The following is a 27125-nucleotide window of genomic DNA, read 5'->3' on the forward strand; positions in this document are numbered from 1 at the left end:
TACAAACATCTTTCATGGTCAAGTGACGGCTGTATGGGGGCGAAAATGTTGCTGGATGTGACCCTGCAAATGTTTTGTTGCATACGAACTCGGGCGTTACATGCCGAACATTGAATCCGAACGAGTCGCAAAGCAGCTACCGGTTTAATTGGAGCTGCCTTCGAAACTTGGAATGACCTTTGAAGCATCCGGTGCGATCCCGGACGGTGCGAGTTACGTGTCTTCCACTCTCAACCCGGCAATGGGTTGCGTTCCAAGTCACTATAGTACAGCGCAGAGCAATTGTTCTGTCACGGACGGACGCATAGAAAGGCAGTCGCGCATCGCATTGATTTGTTCGTTTCAGCGCTGCACTAGTAATCCGCCTGTCAGAGTGAAAGTCATTAACGCAAATAGCAAGTTAATAGCTATGACGGTGCGTAAGGAATTGACACCCCCTCGGACCGAATCCCACTTCTTTTGTCGCATCTCGGGGCGGAGAAGTGTCAAAGCGCGAAGGAGGTTCTCTCGCAACAGTCACCATATCACCAAAGTGAAGTCACATCGTCGACGATCTTGTCGAGCATGACGAGCGAGGTTTCGATGGCGTTTCGAGAATGCAATTCGGCCGCAGTGAAATGAACGGAGGCATTCATATCGAAACTTCGGCCCCGCACGACCCGGCCGATGAGAATCGGTGATTCCGGTGGGATAGCATGACCAAGCAAGCCGAGGTGGAGGTAAGTATGGACATCATCAACTGGCTGTTTACGCCGTGATCGATCGCCAAGCGGGATTTGTCGTCACCCTTCGTCATTTGCACGTGCTTGGCTGCCTCACGATCATCGCGTGCTCATCGGGTCTCGGAGCCTGTTGCCATAACCGATCATGGCGTGATCGAGTTCTTTTGCATATTCGACTCTCGCGCGCGTATCAAAATCTCAAACCTACATCCCCCGCGCCCAGGCAAAAATCGATGGCGACATCGCCGGTTCGTAAGCTTTGACTCTCTCTTGGTATCAGGACCTACGCACGTAGCAAGCAATGCGACATGTAAAAATCTCCGATCCCCGGTGTCTTCGCCTCGGTTCTAGAAATAGCGCTGAGTCGCTGATGAAGATCACGAATTGCTAATCACGAAACGTTCGACGCTGACGGACTTTTGCCTCGAGCTGCGTGTGTGCTGCTTCATATACTCGTGAACCCAGGTCGCATTCCGAATCGTGCCTTCTCATCGTCCGAATAGTCTCAACCTCGTTCAACCTTCTTCCATCCTTGATCGTATCGCGTTTCATCTGCTCGTCGAGCTTGTAACACCACCCTCACCACCTCGCCTTTCCTTCTCCACTTCACTTCATTCTCTCTTGAAACACCCCTCGTCATGGGTCTGTTTGGTCGAGAAAGTACGGGCGAACCCAAGGTCGAAACGGAAACGACGCAACCGCCCGATTCGCTCTTCACCCCAGCCTACGTTCAGCGTTCACGTACGGACGGCCAACGTTCTGATCGGCCACGATCGTTCGGCTTCAAAGCTCGTCGGACAGCGAAGAAGCTCGTCGGCGAACCCGATGATGCGCCGGATACCATCCACACGTTCTCCTACTTGGCGGGCAATACGGGCAACGTCAAGCAGCGCGTCAAGGATTACGGGTTGAGCTTGTTCCCTTTTATACAATGGGCGCCTAGGTACAACGTACATTGGTTGATCGGGGATCTTATTGCGTGAGTTGGCGCAGATACACATGTTTGATGAGCGATAGGGGCTGATCCGATCTATGCGCTTCATAGTGGTATCACCGTCGGTATCGTGTTGGTCCCCCAGTCATTGTCATACGCCAAACTCGCCGGTCTTCCCATCGAATATGGTCTCTACTCTTCCTTCATCGGTGTCCTCACCTACGCCTTCTTTGCTACGTCCAAAGACGTCTCCATCGGACCCGTCGCTGTCATGTCCTTGCAAACCGCCAACGTCATTTCTTATGTGCAACAACACCATGCTAGCGAAGGATGGGAGCCTCAAGTGATCGCTACCGCCTTGGCGTTCATCTCGGGTTTCATCGTTCTCGGAATCGGCTTGTTGAGATTGGGATGGATTGTTGAATTCATTCCCCAGCCAGCGGTATCCGGTTTCATGACCGGGTCCGCTATCAACATCGCCGCTGGTCAAGTGCCCGCCCTTTTCGGGATCAACTCTCGATTGAACACCAGGGAAGAGACGTTCAAGGTCATCATCAACACGCTCAAGAACCTGCATCACGCTACCAAGGACGCCGCTTTCGGTGTGACCTGTTTGACGGTCTTGTACCTATTGAAGTGGGGATTGGCTTGGAGTGGGGATCGATACCCCAAATTTAGGAGGCCGGCTTTCTTCTTGAGTTGTTTCAGGCATGGTTTCGTCATCAGTGAGCCTTATAAACTCAATTGATGTAAATAATATCGGGATGTCAACTGATCGAACCAACTCGATCTCTGCTCAGTTTTGGCTACTGCCATCTCGTACGGGATCTGCAAGGGCAAGACAAAGGCTCAACGACCTATCGCCATCCTCGGTCAAGTCCCCTCGGGTCTGCGCCATGTCGGCCAACCGTACATCACTTCCGGCCTCCTCTCCGCCCTCGCCCCCAAGTTGCCGGTCTCGGTCATCGTCCTCCTTCTTGAACATATCTCCATCGCCAAATCGTTCGGCCGATTGAACGGGTACAAGATCAACCCCAACCAGGAGCTCATCGCTATCGGTGTTAACAACACGTTGGGTACATTGTTTAACGCTTACCCTTCGACGGGTTCGTTCAGTCGATCGGCACTCAAGTCCAAGGCTGGAGTGAGGACCCCTGCGGCGGGTATCCCAACGGGTATCGTCGTCATCATCGCTTTGTACGCGTTGACCGGTGCTTTCAAGTGTGAGTAGAGGGTCGTTTTTACGGGACTCCACATGATTCTGATCTGACGCTGGAATGCTTTTGTTCATGCTCGGTAGACATCCCCAACGCTGCTATCTCGGCCCTGATCATCCACGCCGTAGCCGACCTGGTCGCCAGCCCTGCTCAGTCTTACGGTTTCTGGCGAGTCGCTCCTCTGGAATGGGTCATCTTCACCGCCGCCGTCGTCGTTTCGGTCTTCAGCTCAATCGAGAACGGTATCTACACCTCTCTGGCCGCCTCGGTCGTCCTCTTGTTGTTCAGGATCGCTCGTCCTAGGGGTCACTTCCTCGGACGTGTCAGGATCAGGCCGGAAAACTCGACCTCGGATGCCGATATTCGGGACGTCTACGTGCCGCTCTGTGGGGATGGTGGGATCACCAACCCGGCCGTTAAGATCGAAGCGCCTCCTGAGGGTGTCATCATCTATCGGTTCGAAGAGTCTTTCCTCTACCCGAACGCTTCGTACATCAACTCGGCCATTATCGACCACGTCAAGACGAATACTCGTCGAGGCAAGGACATGAGCAACGTCAAGCTCGGGGATCGACCTTGGAACGACCCTGGCCCCAAGAAGGGTCAGGCGATCGAGAATATCGATTCGTTGAGCAAACCGAGGTGTCGAGCGATCATTCTCGACTTTGCCGCCGTCGCCAACCTTGACACGACCGGTGTGCAGAACCTGATCGATTTGAGGCGCGAGGTGGAGAAATGGGCGGACCAGAGCGTAGAGTTCCACTTTGCCGCCGTCTTGGCTCCCTGGACGAGACGGGCATTGATCGCCGGTGGATTCGGGTATGGAGGTGCGATCCGACATTCTCGTCCGAACGAGGTCGCTCCCGTCCTGCCACCCATGGACGCCCTCTCCCCCGCCGACCGGGCTCAACGGGAGAGGGAGGCAGAAGAGGCAAGGGGAGATCACGTCATCCGCCCTGCTCAACAGAGGCAAGACCGAGTCGAGCTCGCCGAGCAGGAAGAGACGGCCCGATCGAGCCCATACGGGTCCGATCTGGAGGCGGGCAAAAGGTCGTTGGCAGAGTCGTCCGTGTCGAGCGAGGCACCCATCTTGGCCACCGACACGCCGTTCTTCCACATCGACCTCGCCAGCGCCATCGCCTCGATCGCTCCCAACGAGTAAACAAAACCAAAAAGAGGCTCAGGATCAATAGGACAGAACATATAATCAAACAGCAAACAGGCCGACAATCATCTTTCGGGTTTTCGATGGGGTTCTTCCCACATTTCATATTTTTGGCTCGCGGTTAGATGCGCTTTTTGTAACGACACAACGAACACCAAAAAGGAGGCCAAAGCGCCTCTTCTCTCAACAGTTGTAGATCAGATAGAATAGATGACAAGTGCTAGTAGTAGTAATGACATGATACGTTTGATGTCTTTGCCACTCTGCCGATTCTCGAGGCTTGTTTGATCAAAATGGCGGCCGAGGGTTCATGGTCGCGCGCTGCCGGGGGTGACGACATCAGTCAACCTCGGCGAGTAGCAGCATATTCATTTCGCTTACTTGATCGACATCTCGATTGGAATCTAAAAGACGCAACACGGAAGATCATAGCTACAATTTGTGAAGAGTAGAGCGGACCATCTGTCCTCGTTCGTCGGCGATACCTGCGTGCCATGTCACCGATCGACCATAACCACATGCTCGCCTACACCCACATCCCGACCTCTGCGTTCAGGATCCCCGAGCCCGACCTATCGAGCCCACCGCCCGATCCTCATGATCCTCGTTATACCTTCTCGGGGGACTCTTCTTCGACGACAAAAACGGCAGAGGGCGAACGTTTTCGGTCGAGGTTGGCTTCGTTCCCACCGAACAGCTCCGGGGTGCCACCATCTGCACGGAAGGGGAACAACCTCGCCGCACCCGGGTCCAAGGGGGACGCCGGTGGAGGTGTCGGTGGGATAGGCAGTGCTCTATCATCCGGAGTGACCGACATGTTCATCTCACACCTCTTGCCCTCGACATTACCCTCCAAGGCGACGCAACAAGCTCCTCTCCCTGTCCCGGGCAAGGTCAGGTCGCTGTCGTCTCAACGGGAATCCCTGAGCTTGCCCACGATGACCAACAGTTTTAGGCGGTTCGTAGCCAGGTGTGGGACTATATTCTGGGTGCAGGATAGGGTGGAAGAGGTGCTTTACTGGAGGAAACCGGTCTGGACTTGGTCATGGATGTTGTTGTGGGGGTTCATCTGTGAGTCATGTCGAGTCTTAATACGAAGAGGTTTCGGCTAACCAACATGCTTGGACTTGACCAGGCTTTTATCCGAGGATAATCCTCTTGATCCCGTTCTGCACTATCATCCTCATCCTCCTGCACCAACATACCAAGACCCACCCGGTGATTCCACCCACACCCGTGCAACCCGTTTCATCGCCTACGGTTTCGGCACCGAAGACCTCCCTCCTCAACAACGCACTTACCAACAGCATCGCAGCGACCTTGACCCAGAACAACGACCCGTCCATCAACTCCAAGGCTAGAGCGGATGCCGACCATCATCAACATCATCATGGGAGTCAGGGAGGAAAGGGAGAGGAAAGAGGGTATTCGGCCACGGCGACGGACGCGAATGGGAGGGAGATCCCTTCGGCAAGTGGGGCGCCGCCTGAGAGTGGGGTGGATTATTACATGAACTTGCAAGGGATTCAGAACTTTATGGGACTATTGTGAGTCTCGCTTTGTCATGCTACCGTGATGTGAGCCTTGCTTTCGCCTTGCTAAAATGTTTTTCGACTCGCCCAGCTCGGACGTCCACGATGCCGCTCTCCCCTTCATCTCGCTCATCGTACCCTCGATGCCTAACCCTCAGCCTCTGCCTACGACATTTCCTCTTTCACCGACACATATCATGATCTTCTGTTTACCGCCCACTATCCTCCTCCCTCTCGTCCCCCTACGTATCCTCTCCTTCCTCCTGTTGCCCATCGGAATCCTTCCTCCGATCGTCTACCACCCGGCTTTCTTGCCCGCACTGGACAGGGCGAGACGGTGGGAAGGTCTGGACAAGAGGCGGATCAGGTATTGGAGAGGAGTTGCCGAGAGATGGGTCTTGACGGACAGATTGGACGATTCGATCGCTAGGAGCGAGATTCGGGAGGTGAGGGTCTGGGAGAACCAGAGGTTGGATCCGACTTGGATCGGGGAGAACGAGGCGCGGTTGAAGGCCGGTGCAGACAAGGATAAAGACAAACGGCCGAGGTCTGGGTCGGGGGGAAAGATCTTGGAGGAAGAACATCACGCTCGGGAACCGCCAGATTCCGCTTGGAGTTCGGTTCATCTGAAAAACTACGAGAGGTCTGGTTGGGTACGGGCGTTACCGACATCCAAGTCCAAGTATCAACCGGACGAGTCGTTGTGGCAGGATGAGCCCGGAAGTGATGCCCGCAGAGAATCGGGGACGGGTCAGGCGAATGCTGGAGGGAGGGTAGCGTTGAGTCTGATCAAGGGGTGGAGCTTCGTACCTGGTGAGGATTGGAGAGTCGATTGGGTCGCCGAGTGGGATAGGGTTGGAGGGGATGAGGGTGAGTGGGAGACAAGGTTCGGGGTTGCGATTGGCATTTCCAGCTAACCGAGTTTGATTGGCTGGCAAACGCAGCGGGATGGGTTTACACCGACGACGAGTGGAAGGTCAGTCCAATGTATTCAAACGGCTGGCCAGACGATGGCGATGTTGATTTCTGCCATTCTAATACCACCTTGCAGCAACCTTCTCCGGACTCGGTTGTCGACGTCGTCCTGCCCGAGAAGAAAGAAGTCGAGACGCGGTACATGGTCACACGAAGACGACAATGGTGGAGACGAGTGTATAGTACCGAATGAATCATCATGTTTGCACTGTCTGACGTCTGTATCCATAGCTCAACATCTCATGGAAGATGTCTTGTACCTGTTGGTGTTTCATGTATCATCGTGCGGTTTACCCCGAGTCTCACCTCAACTTTGTCAACAAACCCCCTCTCCCTCCTCCCTTTGCTTGACATTAACAACATTCAGAAGAGCCCAAACATGTCGATCGAGGTGGTCGATGACTTTCTCGATTGATACTACGCTCCGCCTTGAAACCATTCTTGCTTACTTGCATATCTCATAGACGTAGGAACTGGAAGAGGTTGATGCACCGTCGAGAAAACGGCAGCGCTTGACGATGGAGTCCGAATCAACACCGCCCTCGCACTATCACCTCCTTCGGCGTCTCGTCTCATTGTGCTACAACTCGTCGCCCCGGACATCGTACTTTTACGCCGGACTTCTGTTCGATCTATATAATGAAGAGCTTCTGAATGGACTGATACTACCGGTAGTCGTAGCACCAGGGGAAGAGCTGGACGACGATGCCGACACTGTGCACGGAGATAGTCCCATCAAGAGTCGAGCTCGAGGAAAGCTCATCAGGTCGCGGAATGGATCGAGCGCGGCCTCCCTTGATATGGGAAAATACGACGTCTTGACCGGTGGAAAGATCGAAATGGTAGACATTCCGAAACATCTTGCTTTACACATCAAAGGATGGAGTTTCGTCAACAACGCCGAACTGTACTCGGCTATCCATCTCGTCAAGGAACATATCGCCAGGTCAGATGAGCACTTGGATACGAAGTTGAGGTGGGATTCGGAATGTGGGATGCTGGAAGCGTTGGTAGCGTCCACTATGAGCAGTGACGACGAGGACGAAGACAATATCGGAGCTCGTCAGCAAGGACGCAGGGCGAGCTCGAAGGGCAAGGGCAAGGGTAAAGAGAGGGCGACGATCGAACAGCAAGACCTGCCCTGCTTAGAATGCGCCATGATCTACTCGAGAGCTTGTGAGGGATTGGCAAGATTCGAAGAAGGGCGGACTGTCTTGGAACGGACAATCAAGACGCTCGAACAAGGGTTGGATGAGGAAGAGTTCCGTACGTTACCCGATCAGACCGTTAGACAAGGAGTACCGGCATGAAGGATTCGAAGGCTGATAAGAGGAGCCTTGATGATTTCGATAGAACGACACATGTCGACACCACCATCACCAATACCCATCAACCCGCTCACTCCTCGGTTACAACTCGCACGTCTTCTCTCTGGTTCCAACGTGCACAAGCTGGCGTTCGTGAAGCAAGAAGAGGATAAAGAGAATCAGGGCGTCGGGGCTAAGCGTCTGGAAAGAAAGGGTGGAGTCGGCGAGAGTGATAACACGCCAGCGAGGTACTTGGAGCAGGTTCTCAAGGTCGATGGAAGGGGCAAAGGAGACGGAGAGTGGTGCTGGGAAGCATGGGAGACCTTCTGCGAACTCGGTGAGTCTGGGTCGAGGTATCGTGTCGTGAGAGGGACGACGAGCTAATCATCGGAATGGAGCAGGCGAACGGTGGACATACGCCGAATCACCATTCTCGGAGCCGACACGGTCTGCCCCGGTCGAACCGTTTCCTTCTCACCTCTTGCCCCTCCCACCGACATTGACGAACAACGAGCTTTCCAACCTACTCCAATCATTCTCGGCCGCTTCGCTAGGATCGACCGCCGGATCGACCTATGCTTTATCCGGCATGGGAGGTTCATTGAACCGAATCCAGACGACCTCGTCGGCTCAGTCCATTTCGGACGTCCCTTCCTCGCCACCCACCGAATCGTCCGTGCCGGGTTCGTCAAAAGATACCGGAGGCACGCCTAGAAGAAAGATGTCGCCCTTGCCGCAACACAGTCCGCTGGTCAAGGCCGCTCATGCAGGGTATCCAGTCTCACCGCCCGGGGTAGGTGCGGGATTATTCACACCAGTGGGAAATGCCGTAGGCGTAGGAGCGGGAGCAGGCGGAGCGATGGGTATGAGAGGAGGAGAAGGGCTATTTGCTGGAGCTCCAGCGAGACCTGGTAAGGGCAAGGGCAGAGCTGTGATCAGAGCGTGAGTTTCAGGTCTCGTTCTCGAGATCTCGACATGCTGTGACCTAAACGGAAGCGATTATCAACCACAGAGAATCTCCTCCAGGCGATATTTCATTCCCAGACCTGTCTTATTATGGCTCGGGCGAGACGAGACCGGATTCATACATCCTGCCAGGAGTCAGAACACCGGTCGACGGACATTTCGCGCGGGGAACTAAAGCAACCCATCCTCTGCCTAGCATTGCCAGTCAACTATTCCCTCAAGCCAGCAAGGACGGTTCGAGTACGTTTGGGTTTGGGGAGACGCCAGCAAACAAGGTGGGCATGGCATCGTCTTCATCGTATGAGCCCGGGATTGGCAAGCCTCCCGTGGCGAAACGACCAAGGGGAGGTCGAGCGGGTGAGTTGAGGGGGGATGAAGGTGCAAGGAATGCGACGGGGAGAAACGTCAGTGGGAAGGGGGTGGTGAGTTTCATGGTTCGAAGTCGATAGCTGCATACTTCTGCTGATAGAGGGGTTTTAATAGGGTCTCGACCACGCTCCAGTTCGCAGGAGCGCACGTTTGCAGGAGAATCAACAGCCCACCAGATCTCAGGTAGATGCGATGTATGGTGTTAAGGCGTCGGAGCAACGTATACTGACCTGATATTGTACAGGCCCCGGCCAAACCGCTCCAGGCGCGTGCAGACAATCGCTCGCGAGTCGCGCCTCTGGAACTTCACAAGCCGCTCAACACGAACGCCATCCGTCAGCCTCCAGTCTCCCCTCCTACTTCGACCGGCGGACCGCCCTCATCGCCACCGCAATCCCGACTTGGTCGAGCGGAAACGACTCCGGCGCCGCAACGACCTCAACCAGATGTTCTTGCTATCCAGCAACAGACCGCCGACTCGTGGCTCATGTGCCTCGTTCGTCGATGTGCTGCAGCCTATTTCGAGCTCTCGCGGTATTCCTGCAAAAAGGCCATGGACCTGATTGATACGCTACCAAGAAAGGTTCAAGTGGGCAGCTGGTCTTTGTGCCTGTATGGGAGATGTTTCTACGAATTGGCCGAATATGGAGTGGTGAGTCGAGCCGCCTGGTCGTTGTGTCGATCGGTGACAGAATGTCAGGATTGCTGACATAGTGCGTAAATCAATGTCTGCAGGCCCGGAACGCCTTTGCGCGCCTACGCTCGATCGAACCCTATCGTCTCCGAGACATGGAATGGTTCTCGACCGTTCTGTGGCACCTGGACGAACGCGCCGAACTCTCTCAACTGGCACAAGATCTGATGACACTCGACCGGTCAGCCCCTCAGACCTGGATCGCGACGGGCAACTCGTACGCCTTGCAAGGGGAGCACGATCAGGCGATCCGGTGTTTCAAACGGGCGAGCTTGGTCGATCCGGGCATGGCGTATACGTATACGTTGACGGCTTACGAGGCATTGGAGATGGAAGAGTATGATAGGGCGATCGCTTATTATCAATCGGCACTGAGAGCGGACGTCAGGCATTATCACGCTTGGTAAGTCTCGATCGGGTCGAGAAGGCAATCTACTTCCATCAATGCACAATGCCGATCACTACAATCCTACAGGTTTGGACTTGGTCGAGTGTATCAAAAGACGGGCAGGCTCAAGCTGGCCGAGTATCATTTCCGACGAGCCCTTTCGATCAACCCGTCCAACGTCGTGCTCTACTGTTGCGTTGGAACCGTCATGGAACGCCGGGGTGCTCTGGAAGGCGCTCTTGGCGTGTTCGAGAGGTCTCTGGAGATCGATGAGGAGAACAAGATGGCTAGGTTTAGGAAGGCGAGGGTGTTGATGGGTCTACAGCGGTATGAGGTGAGTTTGTTCGATTGCGCTTGGCGCAGGCTTTGCTTTCCCTTACCCCCTTGCTGACGCTCATTTTTTGGCCGAATTGATAGGAGTCTCTGCCGATCCTGATAGACCTGGCGCGTACGTCTTCAAACGAAGCGTCCGTCTTGTTCCTCCTGGGCAAGCTTTACAGAATCCTAGGCTATTCGAGGGAGGCGACCGAGGTGTTTACGCAGGCGCGGGACCTGAACCCCCGGTTGGCGAAAGCTATCGCGGCGATGAGGCGACGAGGTGGTGGTGCGGATGAGAGCGACGAGGATGATGATGGTAGAGATGACGAGTACGAGTATGACGAGGAGGAAGACGAACGAGCGGGTGGGAGTATGAGGGTGAGGAGCGATGTACGGGGATCTGGGTCTGTAAACGGGGTTATGTTGGACTGAACATCCTCGAGTCGCACTTCGTTGTTAACGTCAACATCATAATAACCATAAGCACCTCGAAAGCATATTCATGGCGAAGGTCGTGAGACATGGGTTGGTCTGGACCTCGAGTTTGAGGAAGATATGTGATCTTAGATGGAGGTCCGGTTGTCGAATTTCCCAAAGCGGCAATCGTTTCGCGCGCCCTTCGTCGCCCTATCGCCCTCCCGTGCGAGGGTCGCTCTCGACGCTGGATGGCGATATCGACGGTACATCAAGGGAAACCATACCGTCATACTACCATCAGAAGAACCAACAACATCATTATTGGCACTGCAGCCTTTGTTGGAACCTTGCTTTAGCGAACAACGGAGCTGACGACTTAGAAATCCGAACTGCCCTACTTGCCAACATCATCGAGGTCGACGGACTTTTTCCTAATTTCCATCTCCAAGAGGTCGACCGAATACACGGACTTGAGATATCGATCAACGTCCCTCACATTCACCGAGGGTTGATATCGATTCGTTTCGTTGAAGCAACATCTACCTCGAGCAGCGATGGACGACGGAGAGCGAACGGACGTCACGCAGACGGGTCAACATCAACAGTCGGACAGGATCGTCGATGTCGACCGACATGACAAGTCACCTACATCGAGCAATATGGGGACGGGAACCGCTGCTGCTGTGGGGGCAGCGCCGGCAGATTACCCTGACCTCGATCCTACGCTCGATCAAGGGGAACCTGGAGAGCTGGACCTCGAGATGAATATCAACATCAAACAGGCCTTGCAGAGGGTCATTGAGGGCTTCGATCATGCTGATCCCGGGACTGGGGACATGTCGGCCACCTTGCAACAGCAGGAAGAAGAGTACATGAGACGTAGCGGTAGGGAAGACGAGCCTCACGATGATGGACACGGTGGACATGAGCATCCCCATCATCATGCTCACGGTCAGCATCTGCATCATCACGATCACCAAGACGATGAACAGGACGGACATCACTTGCAACATCATCAGGATCGACACCACGATGAGATCCAGGACGTCATGGGTGGGGATAGGGACAACATCTTCCAACACTTTGACTCGATCGACGTGGACCCGCATCAACACGCCCACGATCGTTCCCACACCCCTCAAATGCACACCTCGAGGATGGGCACCGAAAACGAACACGTTCAGGATCACATGCTTCATCAAGATCAAGACCTTGCTCAAATCCACCAGGACCAAGAAGACCCTACCGGCAAGCAGGGCAAGTCGTCCACCAGGGGGACCAAGCGGAAACGGCCTGCCAAGGTCAAAGGTCCCATCCCGCCTGTGGACGACGATCCGTCTAGGCCGTTGACGGAGGAAGAGATCAAGAGGAGACAGAATCGGAGTAGGGCTAGCGGGAGGGTTTTGCCCGTGAGTTTGAGTAGTGCTTTGTCCGGCTAGCTGAGGATCGCAAGAGGGATGAGGGAAGTGATGACGGGAGCTGACCGGTTCGTTGTGGTTCGCTTTCCTGTGCTTTTGATACGTAGCGAGGAAACGCTTGTGAATTCTGTAAACGAAGGAAATTGTAAGTTCATACTTGGTTTATGACGTCGAGGTCGAGGTCAGTACAGCTGATATCGATTCCGTGAAATCTCATCGCCCGATAGGCGATGCGATGGAGAGAGGCCGATCTGTACAAATTGTCTCAAGGTGAGCCTCCTACACCCGCAACGTCCCGCAACCTCGAGATAGTGCATGAGGAACAGGCCGCTCATCCGGAATCGCAACTGGGGTATGCTTGGTTGACAATGATAGAATCCCGAAAAGAGACAATGCGTGTATGTCCAGAGGGAGAAAAAGTCGAGCAAACGCGCCGAGGCTCGAGTCGGTGAGTGCGATCTCCATGGCGTTCTCGTGATCCCCTCACTAAGATGTTATTATGTGAATCGTGACCTATATAGCCGAGCTGGATCGAACTATATCGGCCGCTTCGATTGATCTGACTCCCGAAGTCATCTTGCCGGATGCAACGGACCTGATGGGCGAGATCGATCAGGAACCTATCGCTGGGCCTTCCGGGACTACGGAGCAGGACCAGGACGACGCAGACATGTCTGTCGATGAGAACGGTCTTGCACAAGCACAATCACAATCGCAGCGGGAGAATGAAGGATTCCAATTAGCGCCCAATTTGGGGGAGATCGATCTCCCTGCCATCGACATGACCGTTGCGGAGCACCACGATGGCTTCAACACGCTTTTCGAGCAGAGCGCAGCTGCAGCCGAGGCGGATCACGGGGTCGAGGGCGATCGGGTGCACGAGCAAGGCGGAGAGACGGACCCGGCTCTCGGAGGAGTGGGTTATGTCGACGAACAAGGGTTGGAAAGGAACGAGAATTCGGTTCAGGATGATGTTGGTAGCATGTCGAGGTTAGACTCTACTGGGGTCGCAGAGGAACAGGGGGAAGAGACTTCGGGGTCTCCAGCCCGACAAACGGGCCAGGAGCCGTACTTGATGACCCTAGCCAACGCCGCCGAAGTTGCCTCTGACGTCCCGCAGACGGATCAACAGGGTGCCTCCCCGAATGTCCCATCGACGAGGAGGAGAAAGAGAGTCAAGACAGGCAGCGCGTTGCCAGAGCAGGATTCGGTATGGGTGCAGATCTGGGTGGACTTGGCTAGTGGTATGCAGGATGTCGGCGATGTGGACGAGCAGATGGGTGGGCTGTTGGTCGGAGAGTTGTAAGTTCATCATGGGCGGCAATCGTGGTTGGGAACAGGTGGGTTGACCCGGACATCTTTACGCTAGAATCGACATCTTCTACAAGAGGGCCGAGGCCCTCTTTTACACCCGCTCCCTCAATCGACTTCATGCGGCTCTCGTCTCTGGTAACAGGCCTGCAAAGAGTCTCATCCTGGCCATCTTGGGTGCGGTTGCGGCGTCTCGGATGAACGGTCTCTCTCCCGACAGCCAGACTCTTGCTCGAAAGTTTGGGTCGCAGTTCCTCAACCTGGCTCAGCGAGACTTCCTTACATCGCTCAAGAACCCGGACCGCATCGTCGACGCGATTCAAGCCGCCGTCCTAATCACTCAGGTATACTACACCCAGGGCAAGGTGATGGAGGGTTGGCTTCTGATCACCCAGGCGATGAGGTTGGCCGTCTCAGCGGGGCTCCATACCCTCAGGCTGGAGTATCTAGACGAGCAAGTGATGATCGATCAGCAGCACGAGCACGGAGATGTCCATGTCGGGGATGTTCCACAATACATGACGAGGACTATCAAGAAGCCCATGGTTTACAACAACGTCATCCCCAAGGTTATGATACTGGCTCCGCCAGAGGATACGGCAGAGCTCGGGGAAAGAGTCCACCTGTTGTGAGTGCCGGCTTGTTGTATGTCCCAAATGTGGTCTAGGTTGACAGAATCAAATCCCTCACCATAGCTGGGCTTGTCTGATGATGGAACGGACCGGATGTTTGGGTGAGTCATCCGTCGGGCTCGACCTTGCGATCTGGAACCGAAGCTGACCGCTCTCAACCTAAAGCTCTGGGATGTGTCTCCTGTGAGACAGAAGTGTGAAATCTTCATCCGTACTCAATTCCTGACTTACTGATTCTTCGCAGCGATCAATGAGGAAGATATCTTGACTCCTTGGCCTCGAAGCATCTCGGAATACACATACGTAAGTCGCTTAGTCATCTCAAGCCGATTTGTATTCGAAGTCTCAACGGACAATCACAAAAAGGTGACTACTGTCAAAGACACGGACGATACGGTTGCCTCGTTTTGGTCTTCCTACGGGAAGCAGGTGGAGGAGGGGGAGGAAAAACCAAAGGAGTTTTGGTTTGCTACCACCTTGAAAGCCATGTCTTTGTTACATACGGCTCAGAAGTGAGTGTCTTGCTTTTTTAACGGTTGGTCAAGACTCGTATGTAACTGATCCGACCCACTCCTCCCCCTAGGTATTACGACCGCGCTACGGCTGAGCCCGAGGCAGACCACTCGACACGTAGACAACAACTCATCGAGACGCTCGAGCGGTTCAGCGTTGATCTGCCGGTCGACTGTGTTCAATTACCTCCTGTCATCAGGAAGAGGCTCGTAGATCGCGAATCGATCTGGATCGGATCAGCTATTCATGCGTGAGTCGCAGAAACAGTCTGGTAACGCAATCTGCTAGACTCAATTCGCGCTTGCTCGAGCAGGGTCCGTGCCCTTTTGTGCTTCACGGATGATCCTATCGAGCACGTGAACGAGATTTTCGAAGCCTGCGAATTCGTCGTCCGCTTGTCCAAGGCCATGAGTGTGCCCGAAAGGCCGAAGCTCGGTGAGTCCCCGTCGATCTCTTTTTGCGAGTCAGGAAGTCGCTCATCCTTGCCCGTACCTGCCTAGATTCCGTCATTGTCGTCTTGTGGTACCTGACCTCTCAACAACTGCGAGGCCTTGGCCAGATGTGCTGGGCCAATGGCAAACTTCCCGAACACAAAAAGGCCAACGATCTGAACGATACGCTGAAAGAAAGTATGAAGATGCTGGTAAGTGTGCGGACGAAGGTCTTACCTAGAATGAAGCTAATCAAGTATATTCCCCCTCTGTTTAGGCTCGCGTGTCACCGCTCGCCTTGAGCTACGTCCATGCACTGGGATGACGGCTTGGCTATCAATGTCAGAATGGCGTTAGCACGGACAGCGCGTGACTGGTCGGGTAATGATCGACCCCTTGTAGACACTTTGTATGTGACGTTGATAGAAGGAAAGACAGTCTACTGGCTATAGGATATCTGTCGCTTAGAACGCGTGCCGGGCGCTACGCCATACAAACAACCGTGCCGAGTGCAGCGCCCTTTCCGGCGGTCTGCCACCTCTTCCGTCCATCTTCCTCGACTTAGGAGGGTGATGACGCTCTACGAGGATAGGAAGCAATCACTGCCGACAGGCATCATACGCTCTGCTCTGTACGCGCTGTACGATAGCGTGCTGTGACGGTTTCCTTCCTGAACCGCTATATATCGCTGCGTGGCGATTTCTGACGCCAATAATGACTTTGAGAGAAGGTCAGCTGACGGAAAGATCAGGTGGTCAAGTGAGCGTATCACCTGTGTGGGACATCCATTGTATTGACATCGCTATAATGACGAATGTGTACTTAATCGACTGTTGACCCAAGCTACATCAACTGGTAACTACGGTGGACGCTCTCAAGACTCAAGATTGACTATTCTGTACTATTACAAGGCGGAAGCCGTGGTTCATCGCCATTGACGCGCAAGTGGTCTCTTACCCTAGCTGTTTCCTGAACTCTTCGTTGTGTTTTCGTGTCAGCTGCATGAGGCGGAATAGTTCCCACATGCCAGAATCCCATGGCTTGGTATCCCCTACTATTGAACAAGCCGCGATCAATCGTTCTTTGCTTCGATCGGTGAGTTTCTTTTGACTCTGCGATTCCAGTTGGGTAAAGCATAATGTCAACTCGCTAGCTCGACCGACATTGATGACCTGTCCGCTCGAACAATGCCTCCTCCAGACCACTTCAAAGGCTGAAGGATTTAGGGAGTAAAGCTGAAAGACAGGGAGTACCCTTATCTCGTTCAACCACGAACGTCGATAATCGTTCAAAGGTATCGCATTCTCCAAGAGACGATAACTTTGGACAACCCGATTCCAAGAGGCTGGATCCGAGCAGGGCGGAAAATTGACGGCCTGGTGATTAAACTCCTCGTACAGATCTTGGATCGGGTCAGGAGCGTCTTGTTTCCCCATTTCGGAAGTGGCACCATCCGTGTCCTGAGAGCTGTCGGGGGATGCAGTCGTATCAGGCCCAGTTGCCGAAGTCTCGTTGTCAAGCCATCGGTATCGGTCAAAGTTGAAGGTTTCCAGGGTTGTCGGGACTCGCAGACTGAGTCCAGCGAGAGTACTGGCAAGATCGAAAGCGCTGCGCTCGGACACATTCATAGTTGAGCTGATTTGTTAAGGACGTCTATGCAGACAATGGGCGAATGATGTGGTCAAGCTGGAATCCATTGAACTCATCAAATCGGCATCTATCTCTCATCAGTCTAGATTGATTTGGTTCTTATGCCCTGCTGTATTTCACGAAATCATAAAGATAACGAGACATCGTTGGGTGGTCTATCGCAGATCCTTTGTTGTTTTGTGAGATCGGCGTGATGCTCTACGCGGTACTTGAACTGCCGAGAACTCAAAGCATGGCGTAATAGCTTGCCATATCGCGGTAGATTTCGCTGTGTAGTACACCGTGACGATGGCGACCTGGAATGCGGATAAAGGAGGACCAATCGCACTCCTCCTGCCGGCGAGGGGTTGCATAGCAAACAGGCTGCGGTCATGTGCCCAACCTGGCCTGCTCGAAACCACAAGGAAGATGATCAGATGAGGTGATGATACGATAAGCTTACTCTGATATCTCACCTGATCAACAACGAGCAAATCGCTGTTCCATCGATGTCTGTTTGATTGGCAGAGAATTTCCTCTCGCCTCTTGTAGCGCAGACGCCACCGCCAGACGAAGATGACCGAACCCTCGGCGATCGGATCGATCGATGACGTAAGCATCCCCGATGACGGGATGTGGTGACCAATCCATATTAGCCATATCATCCTTCGACTCTACGTACTCTACTCTTTGCATTTTACGAATTCAATTCAACTCAAGCAACAGGGATCACCCATCTTCATTTTCGAGCAGTGTTATTAGCTTACGGACTAGAACTGTTCTGAAAGCGACCATGTCTCAACGAATCGCCGTCATCTTGGGAGCCGGACCAGGTGCAGGAGCCGGGATTGCGTTAGTAAAGCTCATTGCTGTCACAAGTTCAAGGCTGACCTGCCGATATATACCTCTTCGCACACTACCGACTTCAGGCGAGCATTCTCCAAGACCCACAACGTCGCTCTCCTTTCCCGAAACCCAGCTACCCTTTCCAAAACCCAATCCTCTCTGCCATCTACATCCACCTCGCACCCTTTCCCCGCCGACGCATCGGACCCAGCCTCGATCTCCTCAGCGTGGGAAGCTATCAAGTCGCACTGGCCTGAAGGGACGATCGATGTTGCCATCTTCAATGCACCTGGGGGCGGGTTCTCTCCGGGAGGCTTCTTGAGCAAGACTCCGGAGCATCTGGAGAGGGGGCTGAAGGCCGGAGTGTGAGTACCCTGGCGGGACGAATCTGCGTGACATCTTTTGTACTCAAGCCGAGTCGTATAGATTGGGAGCATTCGCTTTCGCTCAGCTTTTCTTGAAGGAAGCTAAAGAAGGCACTTTGATTTTCACTGGAGCTACTGCTGGTAAGCTTTCTGCACCTCTGAGCCGCCTCCCGCATCGGTGACTGACAAAGACTGGACTTCTCCCTTTATTCAGCCCTTCGAGGCGGAGCCAACTTTTCCAGTAAGTCTGCTTGTGCTTGAACAGTACGATCATCTGCTTACGAATAGCTGAAATCCCAAAAATCCATCTCGCAGCCCTCTCGCCAGACAAGTTTGCCCTCCGCTCGCTGTCTCAGGCGAGTCTCTACCCCAATCCTCAGCCCCTATGCACAAATCCGAGCTGAATGAACCGCGCCGTTACAGACCCTCGCCAGAGAATTTGGGCCCAAGAACATTCACGTCGCCCATACCATTATCGACGGTCTGATCGATACCGACCGCGTCGCTTCCTTTGCCGGCGAAGCTAAAGAAGCCGACGGGAGGATCTCACCGGACGAGATCGGAAAGGCGTATGTGTACTTGCACGAGCAGGCCAGATCTGCTTGGACGCAGGAGTTGGATCTTAGGTGAGGCCAGGTGGTGGTTGGAGGATGGTGAGCTGGGCGGAGGCTGACGGATGTTGCTATTATAGGCCTTTCACAGAGAAGTTCTAAGCGGCGCGGCCGAGATGTTATTGGTACCCAAAACAATTGCTATACGATACAGTTTTGTCTATGCCCCAATCTGCCATAATGATACAGTTGCCGTCTAGCCTTAGTGCAAGATAAACCCTGAATTGTCCATATTCACACCCTTCGCCATCTCATGCCGGGTCGGCCATATCATCCTGCCCTTCCTTTTCCTGTGCGGCCTTTTGTTCCTCTTCTAATAACAACTTTGAAAACTTGCTCTTCGCCCGAATCTGCGGTCCATAGAAGAACCCGACGAACGGTACTGCCGCTAGCAGCGCCGCGATCAACCCAAAGAGCGTGGACGCCCAGTTTGGGTTCAGGTTCTCGTACATCGGGTTGGCGAACATGGGGAAACTTCCCCCGACGAGGTTCCTCACGAGGGATTGGCCGGCCAAAGCGCTCGAGGCGTACAGAGAGTATCCGTCGGCGAGGTAGTTGAAGCAGGCCAAGTAGATTGTGTACACGCCGGCCATGATGACGACGATCCCGATGCATGGTGCTACGTATGTGATGTGCGAGAAGGCTAGAATAGCATACCAAAACGTCAGCGAACACGCCATTTCGTGGGGACACCTTGACGACTCACTCGTCCACGCGTAGATGAAACAGCCACAGGCCAGGGCGATCCCCGCGACCATGGCACCGTACAACCTCGCCTCGGCGCCCTTCTTTCCCACCCTCGTATTGTAATAATGTTCCTGCACAAAGTTCAGAGCGTAACCTATGAACCCTCCGATCCTAATAATTGTCATATCGCCCGGGTCAATTTCTTCTTCTTGCACTTGGAAAAATATGTTTTCCACACTCACGTCAAGGCCAAGTAGACCAACCCAACCCTACCGGTGCCGAACCCGTACACTTCACGAAATACGTACGGGATCGATTGGACAAGGCCGTACATCACGGCCCATGCGATCGAGATCCAGAGGGTGAAGAAGATGACGATAGGTTCCGTTGCCAGGAGGTCTACACGCGATTGTAAATCAAAGGTGGAAGCACAAACAAGCATGCCATCAGCGATTGGTTTCTCGCGGCGAAAATGGAGATGTGAATGGCTGGACACTCACGTATCGGTCTAACCAAGCTGACCCTGATCAACTCGGTCAACTTCGGTTTCCCCACTTCCCCTCTTGCGAGGTATTTCATCCCCTGGTCCCACCCTCCTACCACGCCAACCACGCCTTTCTCTCCAGCCTTACCACCTCCCTCTTGTTCTTCCCGCTTCTTCTTTCTCATCTTCTCCGCTTGTTTCTTCAACAAAACCGCGGCTCGCGTCTCCGGCATGAACAACGGTATACTAGGCAAGTAAACCCCAACGAGTATGATCTGGATCCATTGGATCCACCTCCATTCTAGCGAAGGGTTCGCTTCCACCCAACTGAAGATGACGGGGGCGAACGCGGTTCCGCTCACAGCCATCAGGGCAAAGACGGCCATCTTGCCACCCCTTTCCGAGGCGGGCCAAATGTCGGCCAAGGTACCACCGACGAGCGTGGAGCCTACTGAACCCGCGCCGCCTTGTAGGAAACGGAAAACGAGGACGACGGCGATCGAGTTGGCTCTGAGGGTTTTCGAGAGATAGTAGCGGAGGTAAGTCGCGCTTCCAGATATCGTTTGCGTGCATACTCACTTGGCGACGGCGAAATAGAAAACCCAATACAGAACCCCTGCCACGACGTACAACGGTCTCCTTCCCAGCCTACCGTAAACATACAGCCGTGAGTCAGCCTCACCCTCCTTCCCCCGCAACACCGAGTCCAATCTCGATTCCAAACTCACTCTTCAGAGAACGGCGCCAATACCATGGGGAAGACCGCGAACCCCCAGGCATACAAACTCAACCCGCTCGCCGCCGCCACCCTACTCGCCCCCAAGTCTCTTTCCATAGACCCTTCCCCAATGGCGTACGACGAAGCGTTGAGGGAGGTCCAGAAGGTGAAAGCGCAGGCGATTGTCGTTATGAGGTATTTCTTGAATGCGGGGAAGTGCAGCGGGTCAGAGGGGGAGGAAGGGGAAAAGTCTACCCAGATTGTCGGTTGGTGTTCGGCGTTGGCAGGGGAATCCGTGGACTCGGTAAGGCCCTCGAGCTCGTAGCTATAATCCACCGTATACCTGAACCCATCAATGTCCCTATAGACCGATCTCCCTGGGGTCCTCGTCCCGTCCATCTGCCCTTGTCCATGTCTCGGTGTAGAGACTCCCTCAATCCCAATCCTATCCTCTGAATACCTGTGCCCTGCTACTTTCTCGCTTTCCTTTCCCTTCGAATCTGCCATATGTCCGGGACCTTCCTCCAGCTCCGCATCAGCATTAGGAGAAGAAGAGGGAGGAGAGAACCCGACGACGGCCGTCCGGTCAGACGAATGACAAGGCGACACCGTGCTCCCCATCTCTATCTCTCCGCCTCGGTGGTCATGCTGAGGATCGACCTCGATGATAGGATGTCCACCGGCTCTGACATCGTAATCCGCTACCTCCCTCTCTTCCTCGGACAGGTTGGAACGCTCCGGGTGCTGAGGATCCTGCTTTGGCGTTTCATCATGTTCGTGTCCATTACTATTGCATCGGTGATGGTCCGATATATTCGAATTGCTTGATAGCTGTGGTTGATGACCTTGATCTCGTACGTGAGCGATCCCCGATCGATCGTTCGCCATTTGGTTGTTCAGTTCTCACAGCAGACGAATGCCGCTACCGGGAGAACAGCTTTTGCAATCAGCTATTTGTATGTATAACTTTACAGTTCAGTATTGACTATGGGGCGTTATCTTGACATCATTATTGTGTTATCTATACTTGTATCAGGAGAGAGAGAGGTCGGGGTTGGTTTGCGCAGTTGCAGTTGCACTACTTGCTCTCGTTTGACTCGCCCCACATCCCGTCCCATCGATGATATTCACAGTTTCCAATTCCCTCTCTCACTGGAATTATCCCGGCCCCTCGGCATCAGTCGCGCTAGATCTGGTGACGTGATGAAGCCATCACCGTGCGCGTTTCAAGCCACAGCTGTAAAAGGGGCGTAACCGAAGAGGGTGAGAGTGCGGCGGGAGGAGGATGAGAGAGACCTGACATGCCGATGGTGGATCGGGCCATGCCGAAGGTCTGGAATGCCGACATGGAATCTATAGCCGAGGTAGAACCGCCCGCCCGCCCGGGTTAATCACGTGACGACTAGTTGGTGATTCTCGCTCAACGCCTTGTTACCCTTGGCATATCGCAGAGGGAGATCGTCATCAACCGATCAACCGACCTCGTTCGCGAACCTCTTCAAGTTACATCCTTCACCTCGACCTCGATATCGTCTGCAAGACCAGCGAGCAGGATACTGCGGACGTTAGCAATGCCATCACGTACATTATTCCGCCTCCCCTTTTCACCATCCTCCTACCACAACTCGATCAGGAGCTCTTCCCCCACCGCCGGCCTAATCCGAAACCACGCATCTTTCACCCTCCTACCATCCTTACGTCTTCTCCCAGCTTCCACACCAATATCAATTCGATTCCGTAGCGCAGAGCGAATCCAAGCTCGACGATTCCATGACTACGTCCGTGGACAGACCCCAACGGGCCAGACATACAAGGTAGACCTCGATTCGAGAAAGATCATCGGAAGGGTCTCTAGCAGGGGGACTAGGCAGTGAGTTGTCCGTCCGTCGTTCTTGGGATCACAGCCAAACTCGAGTGTCGAATTGTTGTCGATATGTGCACCGGCGTGAGATTTTGAGAGCTCACCTCATCTTCTGTGTATCTCTGCTCGTTGTTCGCTGCTCGCTTCATTAGGTACCAGGAAGATCGGACCTCGGTCCATACCCTCACCCTCAACCCAGAGGATCTCCGAAGGTCGTTGAAGCGGCACGAAGTGGATTGGATACCTCCTGGGCTCGATGGCGGGTCGCCGAGTAAAGGAGCTGGATCGAGGGTGGGGGAGTCTGGGAGGACGGCTTCGACAGGATCGGGATCAGGTTCAGGATCAGCAACGAACAATACAGCATCACAGACCGTACCACCGACATCATTACCATCGACATCAGAGTCTGTTTCGACTTCAGCGTCAAACAATGAGATGGCAACCTCCTCATCAGCATCATCAAAATCACAACCGCAAACCACATTGCCATCATCGACCTCAGCAACAACAACAACGACACCATCTTCGTCATCATCATCATCAACAGCTGCCCCTACGCCAAACTCCCAACCGAAACCCAGCACCCCCTCCTCCAGTGCCAAAGAACTGGCAGGCCAAGTAGGATACTTCGCCATCTTCGACGGGTGAGTTAGAATTGTTGCTCTCTATTCCACAGACCCAGGGGTGTTGCGGGATGACAAGCCAAAAGCGAGAGATATATGGTCGGGCGCTGGGTCTAGGGTTTGATTGGGGCGGATGATGGGATGAACGAGATGAACCGGATCGAAGGTTGATATCGATGCTGATTTCGTCGGGTTGCTATTCGCTCTCTTCCTCCCTTCTTTTGAAACGGAACATCATCCAAACCCATCTTCATGATCTGCGACCTACTCGCAGTCACGGCGGCCAACACGTCTCGGAACACCTACACAAACGCCTACACGGCATGATCGAAGAGGTCGATCGAGTGACTATCGACGAGACGATCGCTTTTACCAAGAGGCTCGGTGCGTTCTTGTTCACCTTTCCTTCCCTCCGGTGATGCTTGAGGGCACAGCGAAGCGCACGACCTCGAGCTGACTCGTCATCCCGAAATCTATCGCTGTTCGTACTGGCCTGACAGGCGGCTACTTTAAGCGGTTCCGAGGGGGCGCGCTCAGAGAATGGGTCGGACATCCGGATCATCGGGATTGGATGACGCTGGAAGAACGATTAACTCTGGCCTTCTTGATGGTCAGTTCCCTGCGTCCTCGAATTTCCCTCGACATAGCTCGCTGCGAAAACTGTTTCACTAACCATGTCGTTGTGGACATCGATAATCCGGTTCAGGCGGACCAACTCCTCTTGTCCAGAGAAGATACGCGGCGGTGTGGGTCGACGGCTTCTCTAGCTCTGCTTCACTCGTTGGATGACCCCGTCCAGCCTTTCTTTGTCGCCAATAAGATCAGCCTTACCACTGCGCACCTCGGGTGAGTTGCCGCGTGTCCCCATCTCGTGACCTGATTTACGCCACAACGGACAGTCATAAGGGTATTCAGGAGAGCTGATATGACTCGTTCTACGCAGAGACACCAAGATCCTCCTGTGCAACCGACATACGGGCAAAGTCGAGCCTCTTACGGAGCGGCATCACGCAGACGCCCGGATAGAAGCTTCTCGATTGAGAAGGATTGGAGGAGGGTTGATCACGGACAGTTTCGGGGAGAGCCGGTGAGTCCAAGGGTTCACGGTGTGTGTCGAAAGTGTTTATAAGAGATGGGCTGAAATAGCTGAGATTGGGATTGATCAGCTGGATGGGTGCAGTGGAGAATACACGAAGGTGAGTTTCGAACTGCCTGGCTAGTCAGAAGTGATTGCTGTGAGCTGATGAGCGGTGACATGCTGCCAACAGTTTCGGAGATGGCGAATTCAAGCCATTAGGCGTGACAGCAGAGCCAGAAATTCGCCATCGGGTGATCAACGGTAAGGCTTCCCCCGTCATGGATTGTCGCCTGCTTTCAACCTCTGCTGATCGCCTTCACACTCCAGGCGCCGATTACGCCTACATGGTTTTCGTCACCGACGGCGTCTCCTCCCTGATCTCGAACCAAGAGATCATTGATCTCGCCCGGAATGCACACGATCCGCATCGAGCCGCGACCACGATTGTCAATTTCGCCGAGGACCTAGGCGCGGAGGACAATTGTAGTTGTATCGTTGCCCCGCTCGCTGGGTGGGGCAATGTCGGAGGGACGGACGAGACCGAGGCGAGGCGAGAGTACAGGAGGCGCAAGGTCAGCTCGTTGAGTACGAGGATGCAGAGGATGTAGACGGGATCCGGGGAATGGTGCGCATGGCATCGATAATGTTATGGGCAGCGCGGTTGTATAGGCAAACATCGTCCAGCATAAGGAGAAGACGACTGGCGAATGCTAAAGAAGATTCCAATTCACCCGATCAATGTCCCGGATCTCCTTCAGGGCGTAAACAATACATAGTAGGGGCGGATGTCTCCAAGTATCGAGAATTACAGTACTTGAATAGGTAAGCAGAAATGCAAGGGCAGGTCTAATGATCATACCACATTTCTTTCACTCCGTCCATCTCAAGGTGTCTATCTGCAATATCTTGCAAAGGCTCCAAGCTCCCCTCTCCCTGCAATTGATACGAAATTTCGCCTTTGTGCTGCCCATACACATCTATCGCTATTTGGTTTCGGCTGTACTTCATTGCGCTTTTCAGGGGCATCGAGTATCTTGATTCTCTACGACTAACATCCCAGTAGAGCGAGCGAAGGTTCACGTCTTACTGCTACTTACTCAAGAGCGTTTCTAGGACAGGGGTGAGGTGAGAAACCTTGAGAATAAGACGCAAGTCTCGGCATCACCGAAGCAGATCCATGATGCGAGGTTTCGTGATCGTATGGCTCCGCGCCAGAACATGGGAGGTGAAGGCAACATCTTTATCTCGATCACAATAACAACGCCATATCGTCTTCTCATTCCTTCAAACTCCGAACGTTACATACTGCACAATGCCAGAAAAAGATCGTTTCGCTAGTGGTCTGTCTCCATCCCAGCCCGGCTATGGTCTAGTTGCCACCAGTAGTGTTGCTGCTCGGTTGTTCCGCGCTGTGACCCTGATCCTGATCGGCCGCGGTGCTGGCGCTGTGCCGGGTCAGGTTCTCGGAGGGCTCAGGCGTGTACTCCCTAAAGGCGTCCTGCTGTGCCGGAGTCATCGAGCCCCACTATTGTTCAAAATGTTCGAAATCATGCGTGGTGGTTTGAGTTACACTCTCATCAGCTGTTCGGGTTGATATTCAACATGACGCACCAGAGCTGCCTTCTGTTCCGCACTCTGAGGAGGCAACATGGGTTAGAAATTCGGGTAGGGTGCTTGAATACGGGGCTTTGCGTACGTATCGCTCGAATTCGTCAACGTGTCGACCTACGGACGGAGAGGCGATCGGAATCCCCGTCTGTGATTCGAACTCTATGACCTGGCGGGCCCTTTCCCAATTTGCACCCCGAGATTGCTGTTCAGCTTGTTGTTGGTTCCGTTGCAGCATTGCTTGGATCTCTCGTACTCGTTGTTGTTCTTGTCGTCTCCGTTGTGCAGCAACCTCCATAGCCAGAAGGATATCTGCTACGCTGGACATGTGAATTCGGTTCGTGTGCTTGATGTTCAGGGGATACGAGGATATGCTTGGGGCAAGGAGGCAATCTCATTCTGATAGAAGGGAAAGTTCGCTCTAGACCTGACTCATACTTATAGTTGTATATGAACTGTATCGGGCGATATCGCACGGGACTCCTTTCACTCCAGAGGAGTGGTATCCTGGCAGCTTACGATACATAATGCGTACATGTGCCGGGCTGATAACGTCGACAGAACGATACCTTCTTTCAACGCAATGGGCAATATCTAGGCAGCCTAGAATTGTCACGTGTTGAAAACCCTGAGAACCTTGAGAACCCTGAGAACCCTGAGAACCTCGATCATGTGCAGCCACGGTCATTTCTTGTACTCGGTGTCTGGTGATCAAGATGAAGAACCTCTCCGGAAGGGGGTTCAAAGGAAAATAACGAGATATATCGTTTCTTGCGGGGTCAGCGTCAGTGTCTTGGGGCTAACGCCTTGTCTATGAGTCTTGTTCAAGGTGGGCTGGTTTGCCATGCCTGATGCGATCAGTCGATGACAGGTGAACGATCAGCATGCTTCATCTCGTTGCTAGGTCACATGACCGTCAACATTCGTGGCCATACCTTTTCCGGGCATTGTTTCACTGCGGATCGTGGACGCTGTAAGCGCGGAGGCGCGGTCACAAGTCAGCAAACAAAGAAGCAAGAATTGTGCACATCGATCCTTGTGAGTTTGTCGAGTCTGATGCTCTCAATCTATTCTTGTCCGCACCTGCCATTGACCCATATATATAACGATTACAAGAAGCCAAACGAAAGGAATAGATATATCCCAGGCCCCCTCAAACGCCCTCCATCTCGACGTTCCCCACAAGGGGGAAATGAGACCAACAGAAGACCCGTAAAGAGTCCACGTCGATCCCTACGCGTCACAGCGAGATGAAGAGATCGCCACTCCCGTTAAGGATGGTGGGAAGGCCCCGAGGACTGTGTGT

General features: G+C 53.7%; 9 protein-coding genes across 9 annotated transcripts; 7 read left to right on the forward strand and 2 right to left on the reverse strand.

Moving 5' to 3' along the window:
* Positions 1–1025: 1025 nt before the first annotated feature.
* Positions 1026–4296, forward strand: HD553DRAFT_93266 (sulfate transporter family-domain-containing protein). Its single transcript, XM_046184606.1, has 4 exons — positions 1026–1701; positions 1768–2381; positions 2457–2879; positions 2957–4296. Exons 1-4 carry the CDS (start codon positions 1361–1363, stop codon positions 4033–4035), a joined length of 2457 nt encoding a protein of 818 aa, XP_046039517.1. The 5' UTR covers positions 1026–1360; the 3' UTR covers positions 4036–4296.
* Positions 4297–4440: 144 nt separating this feature from the next.
* HD553DRAFT_304070 (uncharacterized protein) lies at positions 4441–6918 on the forward strand. Its single transcript, XM_046178963.1, has 5 exons — positions 4441–5109; positions 5174–5585; positions 5662–6440; positions 6515–6546; positions 6622–6918. Exons 1-5 carry the CDS (start codon positions 4533–4535, stop codon positions 6736–6738), a joined length of 1917 nt encoding a protein of 638 aa, XP_046039518.1. The 5' UTR covers positions 4441–4532; the 3' UTR covers positions 6739–6918.
* A 21-nt stretch (positions 6919–6939) lies between these two features.
* On the forward strand, positions 6940–9092 carry HD553DRAFT_93321 (uncharacterized protein). Its single transcript, XM_046184607.1, has 4 exons — positions 6940–7811; positions 7899–8189; positions 8254–8794; positions 8879–9092. Exons 1-4 carry the CDS (start codon positions 7064–7066, stop codon positions 8991–8993), a joined length of 1695 nt encoding a protein of 564 aa, XP_046039519.1. The 5' UTR covers positions 6940–7063; the 3' UTR covers positions 8994–9092.
* Positions 9093–9674: 582 nt separating this feature from the next.
* Positions 9675–11019, forward strand: HD553DRAFT_267447 (uncharacterized protein; the record flags this gene model as incomplete). The annotated part of the gene is made up of 4 exons (XM_046177524.1): positions 9675–9839; positions 9923–10284; positions 10357–10603; positions 10687–11019. The coding sequence occupies 4 exons, from the start codon at positions 9675–9677 to the stop codon at positions 11017–11019; spliced, it is 1107 nt and encodes a 368-aa protein (XP_046039520.1).
* Positions 11020–11558: 539 nt separating this feature from the next.
* On the forward strand, positions 11559–15634 carry HD553DRAFT_338795 (uncharacterized protein; the record flags this gene model as incomplete). Its single annotated transcript, XM_046182375.1, has 14 exons — positions 11559–12413; positions 12530–12567; positions 12650–12692; positions 12798–12870; positions 12944–13724; positions 13792–14361; positions 14429–14466; positions 14531–14548; positions 14610–14668; positions 14732–14877; positions 14949–15128; positions 15192–15313; positions 15379–15521; positions 15587–15634. 14 exons carry the CDS (start codon positions 11559–11561, stop codon positions 15632–15634), a joined length of 3114 nt encoding a protein of 1037 aa, XP_046039521.1.
* Positions 15635–16183: 549 nt separating this feature from the next.
* HD553DRAFT_321605 (uncharacterized protein) lies at positions 16184–16937 on the reverse strand (the record flags this gene model as incomplete). Its single annotated transcript, XM_046181238.1, has 2 exons — positions 16184–16205; positions 16267–16937. 2 exons carry the CDS (start codon positions 16935–16937, stop codon positions 16184–16186), a joined length of 693 nt encoding a protein of 230 aa, XP_046039522.1.
* Positions 16938–17660: 723 nt separating this feature from the next.
* On the forward strand, positions 17661–18946 carry HD553DRAFT_93339 (uncharacterized protein). The gene is made up of 7 exons (XM_046184608.1): positions 17661–17790; positions 17868–18149; positions 18211–18290; positions 18364–18390; positions 18465–18505; positions 18573–18775; positions 18841–18946. The coding sequence occupies exons 1-7, from the start codon at positions 17732–17734 to the stop codon at positions 18860–18862; spliced, it is 714 nt and encodes a 237-aa protein (XP_046039523.1). The 5' UTR covers positions 17661–17731; the 3' UTR covers positions 18863–18946.
* Positions 18947–19011: 65 nt separating this feature from the next.
* HD553DRAFT_267477 (major facilitator superfamily domain-containing protein) lies at positions 19012–21048 on the reverse strand (the record flags this gene model as incomplete). Its single annotated transcript, XM_046177527.1, has 6 exons — positions 19012–19403; positions 19467–19618; positions 19690–19846; positions 19948–20441; positions 20511–20579; positions 20660–21048. 6 exons carry the CDS (start codon positions 21046–21048, stop codon positions 19012–19014), a joined length of 1653 nt encoding a protein of 550 aa, XP_046039524.1.
* Positions 21049–22220: 1172 nt separating this feature from the next.
* Positions 22221–24819, forward strand: HD553DRAFT_267520 (phosphatase 2C-like domain-containing protein; the record flags this gene model as incomplete). The annotated part of the gene is made up of 10 exons (XM_046177529.1): positions 22221–22519; positions 22663–22781; positions 23115–23154; positions 23408–23517; positions 23634–23743; positions 23840–23979; positions 24077–24220; positions 24300–24329; positions 24402–24472; positions 24539–24819. 10 exons carry the CDS (start codon positions 22221–22223, stop codon positions 24817–24819), a joined length of 1344 nt encoding a protein of 447 aa, XP_046039525.1.
* Positions 24820–27125: the final 2306 nt, after the last annotated feature.

This window comes from Filobasidium floriforme (assembly GCF_021052385.1).
Source record: "Filobasidium floriforme strain CBS 6241 chromosome Unknown HD553scaffold_2, whole genome shotgun sequence".
Taxonomy (NCBI): domain Eukaryota; kingdom Fungi; phylum Basidiomycota; class Tremellomycetes; order Filobasidiales; family Filobasidiaceae; genus Filobasidium; species Filobasidium floriforme.

Excerpts from the sequence above, each read along its gene's own strand:
- HD553DRAFT_93266 (XM_046184606.1), top strand. The coding sequence starts at position 1,361 with ATGGGTCTGTTTGGTCGAGAAAGTACGGGCGAACCCAAGGTCGAAACG. Across the intron at positions 2,382-2,456 it reads CAGGCATGGTTTCGTCATCA|TTTTGGCTACTGCCATCTCG; the intron begins GTGAGCCTTATA and ends ATCTCTGCTCAG. Across the intron at positions 2,880-2,956 it reads GTTGACCGGTGCTTTCAAGT|ACATCCCCAACGCTGCTATC; the intron begins GTGAGTAGAGGG and ends CATGCTCGGTAG.
- HD553DRAFT_304070 (XM_046178963.1), top strand. The coding sequence starts at position 4,533 with ATGTCACCGATCGACCATAACCACATGCTCGCCTACACCCACATCCCG. Across the intron at positions 5,110-5,173 it reads GTTGTTGTGGGGGTTCATCT|GCTTTTATCCGAGGATAATC; the intron begins GTGAGTCATGTC and ends GGACTTGACCAG. Across the intron at positions 6,441-6,514 it reads TAGGGTTGGAGGGGATGAGG|CGGGATGGGTTTACACCGAC; the intron begins GTGAGTGGGAGA and ends TGGCAAACGCAG.
- HD553DRAFT_93321 (XM_046184607.1), top strand. The coding sequence starts at position 7,064 with ATGGAGTCCGAATCAACACCGCCCTCGCACTATCACCTCCTTCGGCGT. Across the intron at positions 7,812-7,898 it reads GTTGGATGAGGAAGAGTTCC|AACGACACATGTCGACACCA; the intron begins GTACGTTACCCG and ends TGATTTCGATAG. Across the intron at positions 8,795-8,878 it reads GGCAGAGCTGTGATCAGAGC|GCGATATTTCATTCCCAGAC; the intron begins GTGAGTTTCAGG and ends AATCTCCTCCAG.
- HD553DRAFT_93339 (XM_046184608.1), top strand. The coding sequence starts at position 17,732 with ATGTCTCAACGAATCGCCGTCATCTTGGGAGCCGGACCAGGTGCAGGA. Across the intron at positions 18,506-18,572 it reads CCCTCCGCTCGCTGTCTCAG|ACCCTCGCCAGAGAATTTGG; the intron begins GCGAGTCTCTAC and ends GCGCCGTTACAG. Across the intron at positions 18,776-18,840 it reads ACGCAGGAGTTGGATCTTAG|GCCTTTCACAGAGAAGTTCT; the intron begins GTGAGGCCAGGT and ends TTGCTATTATAG.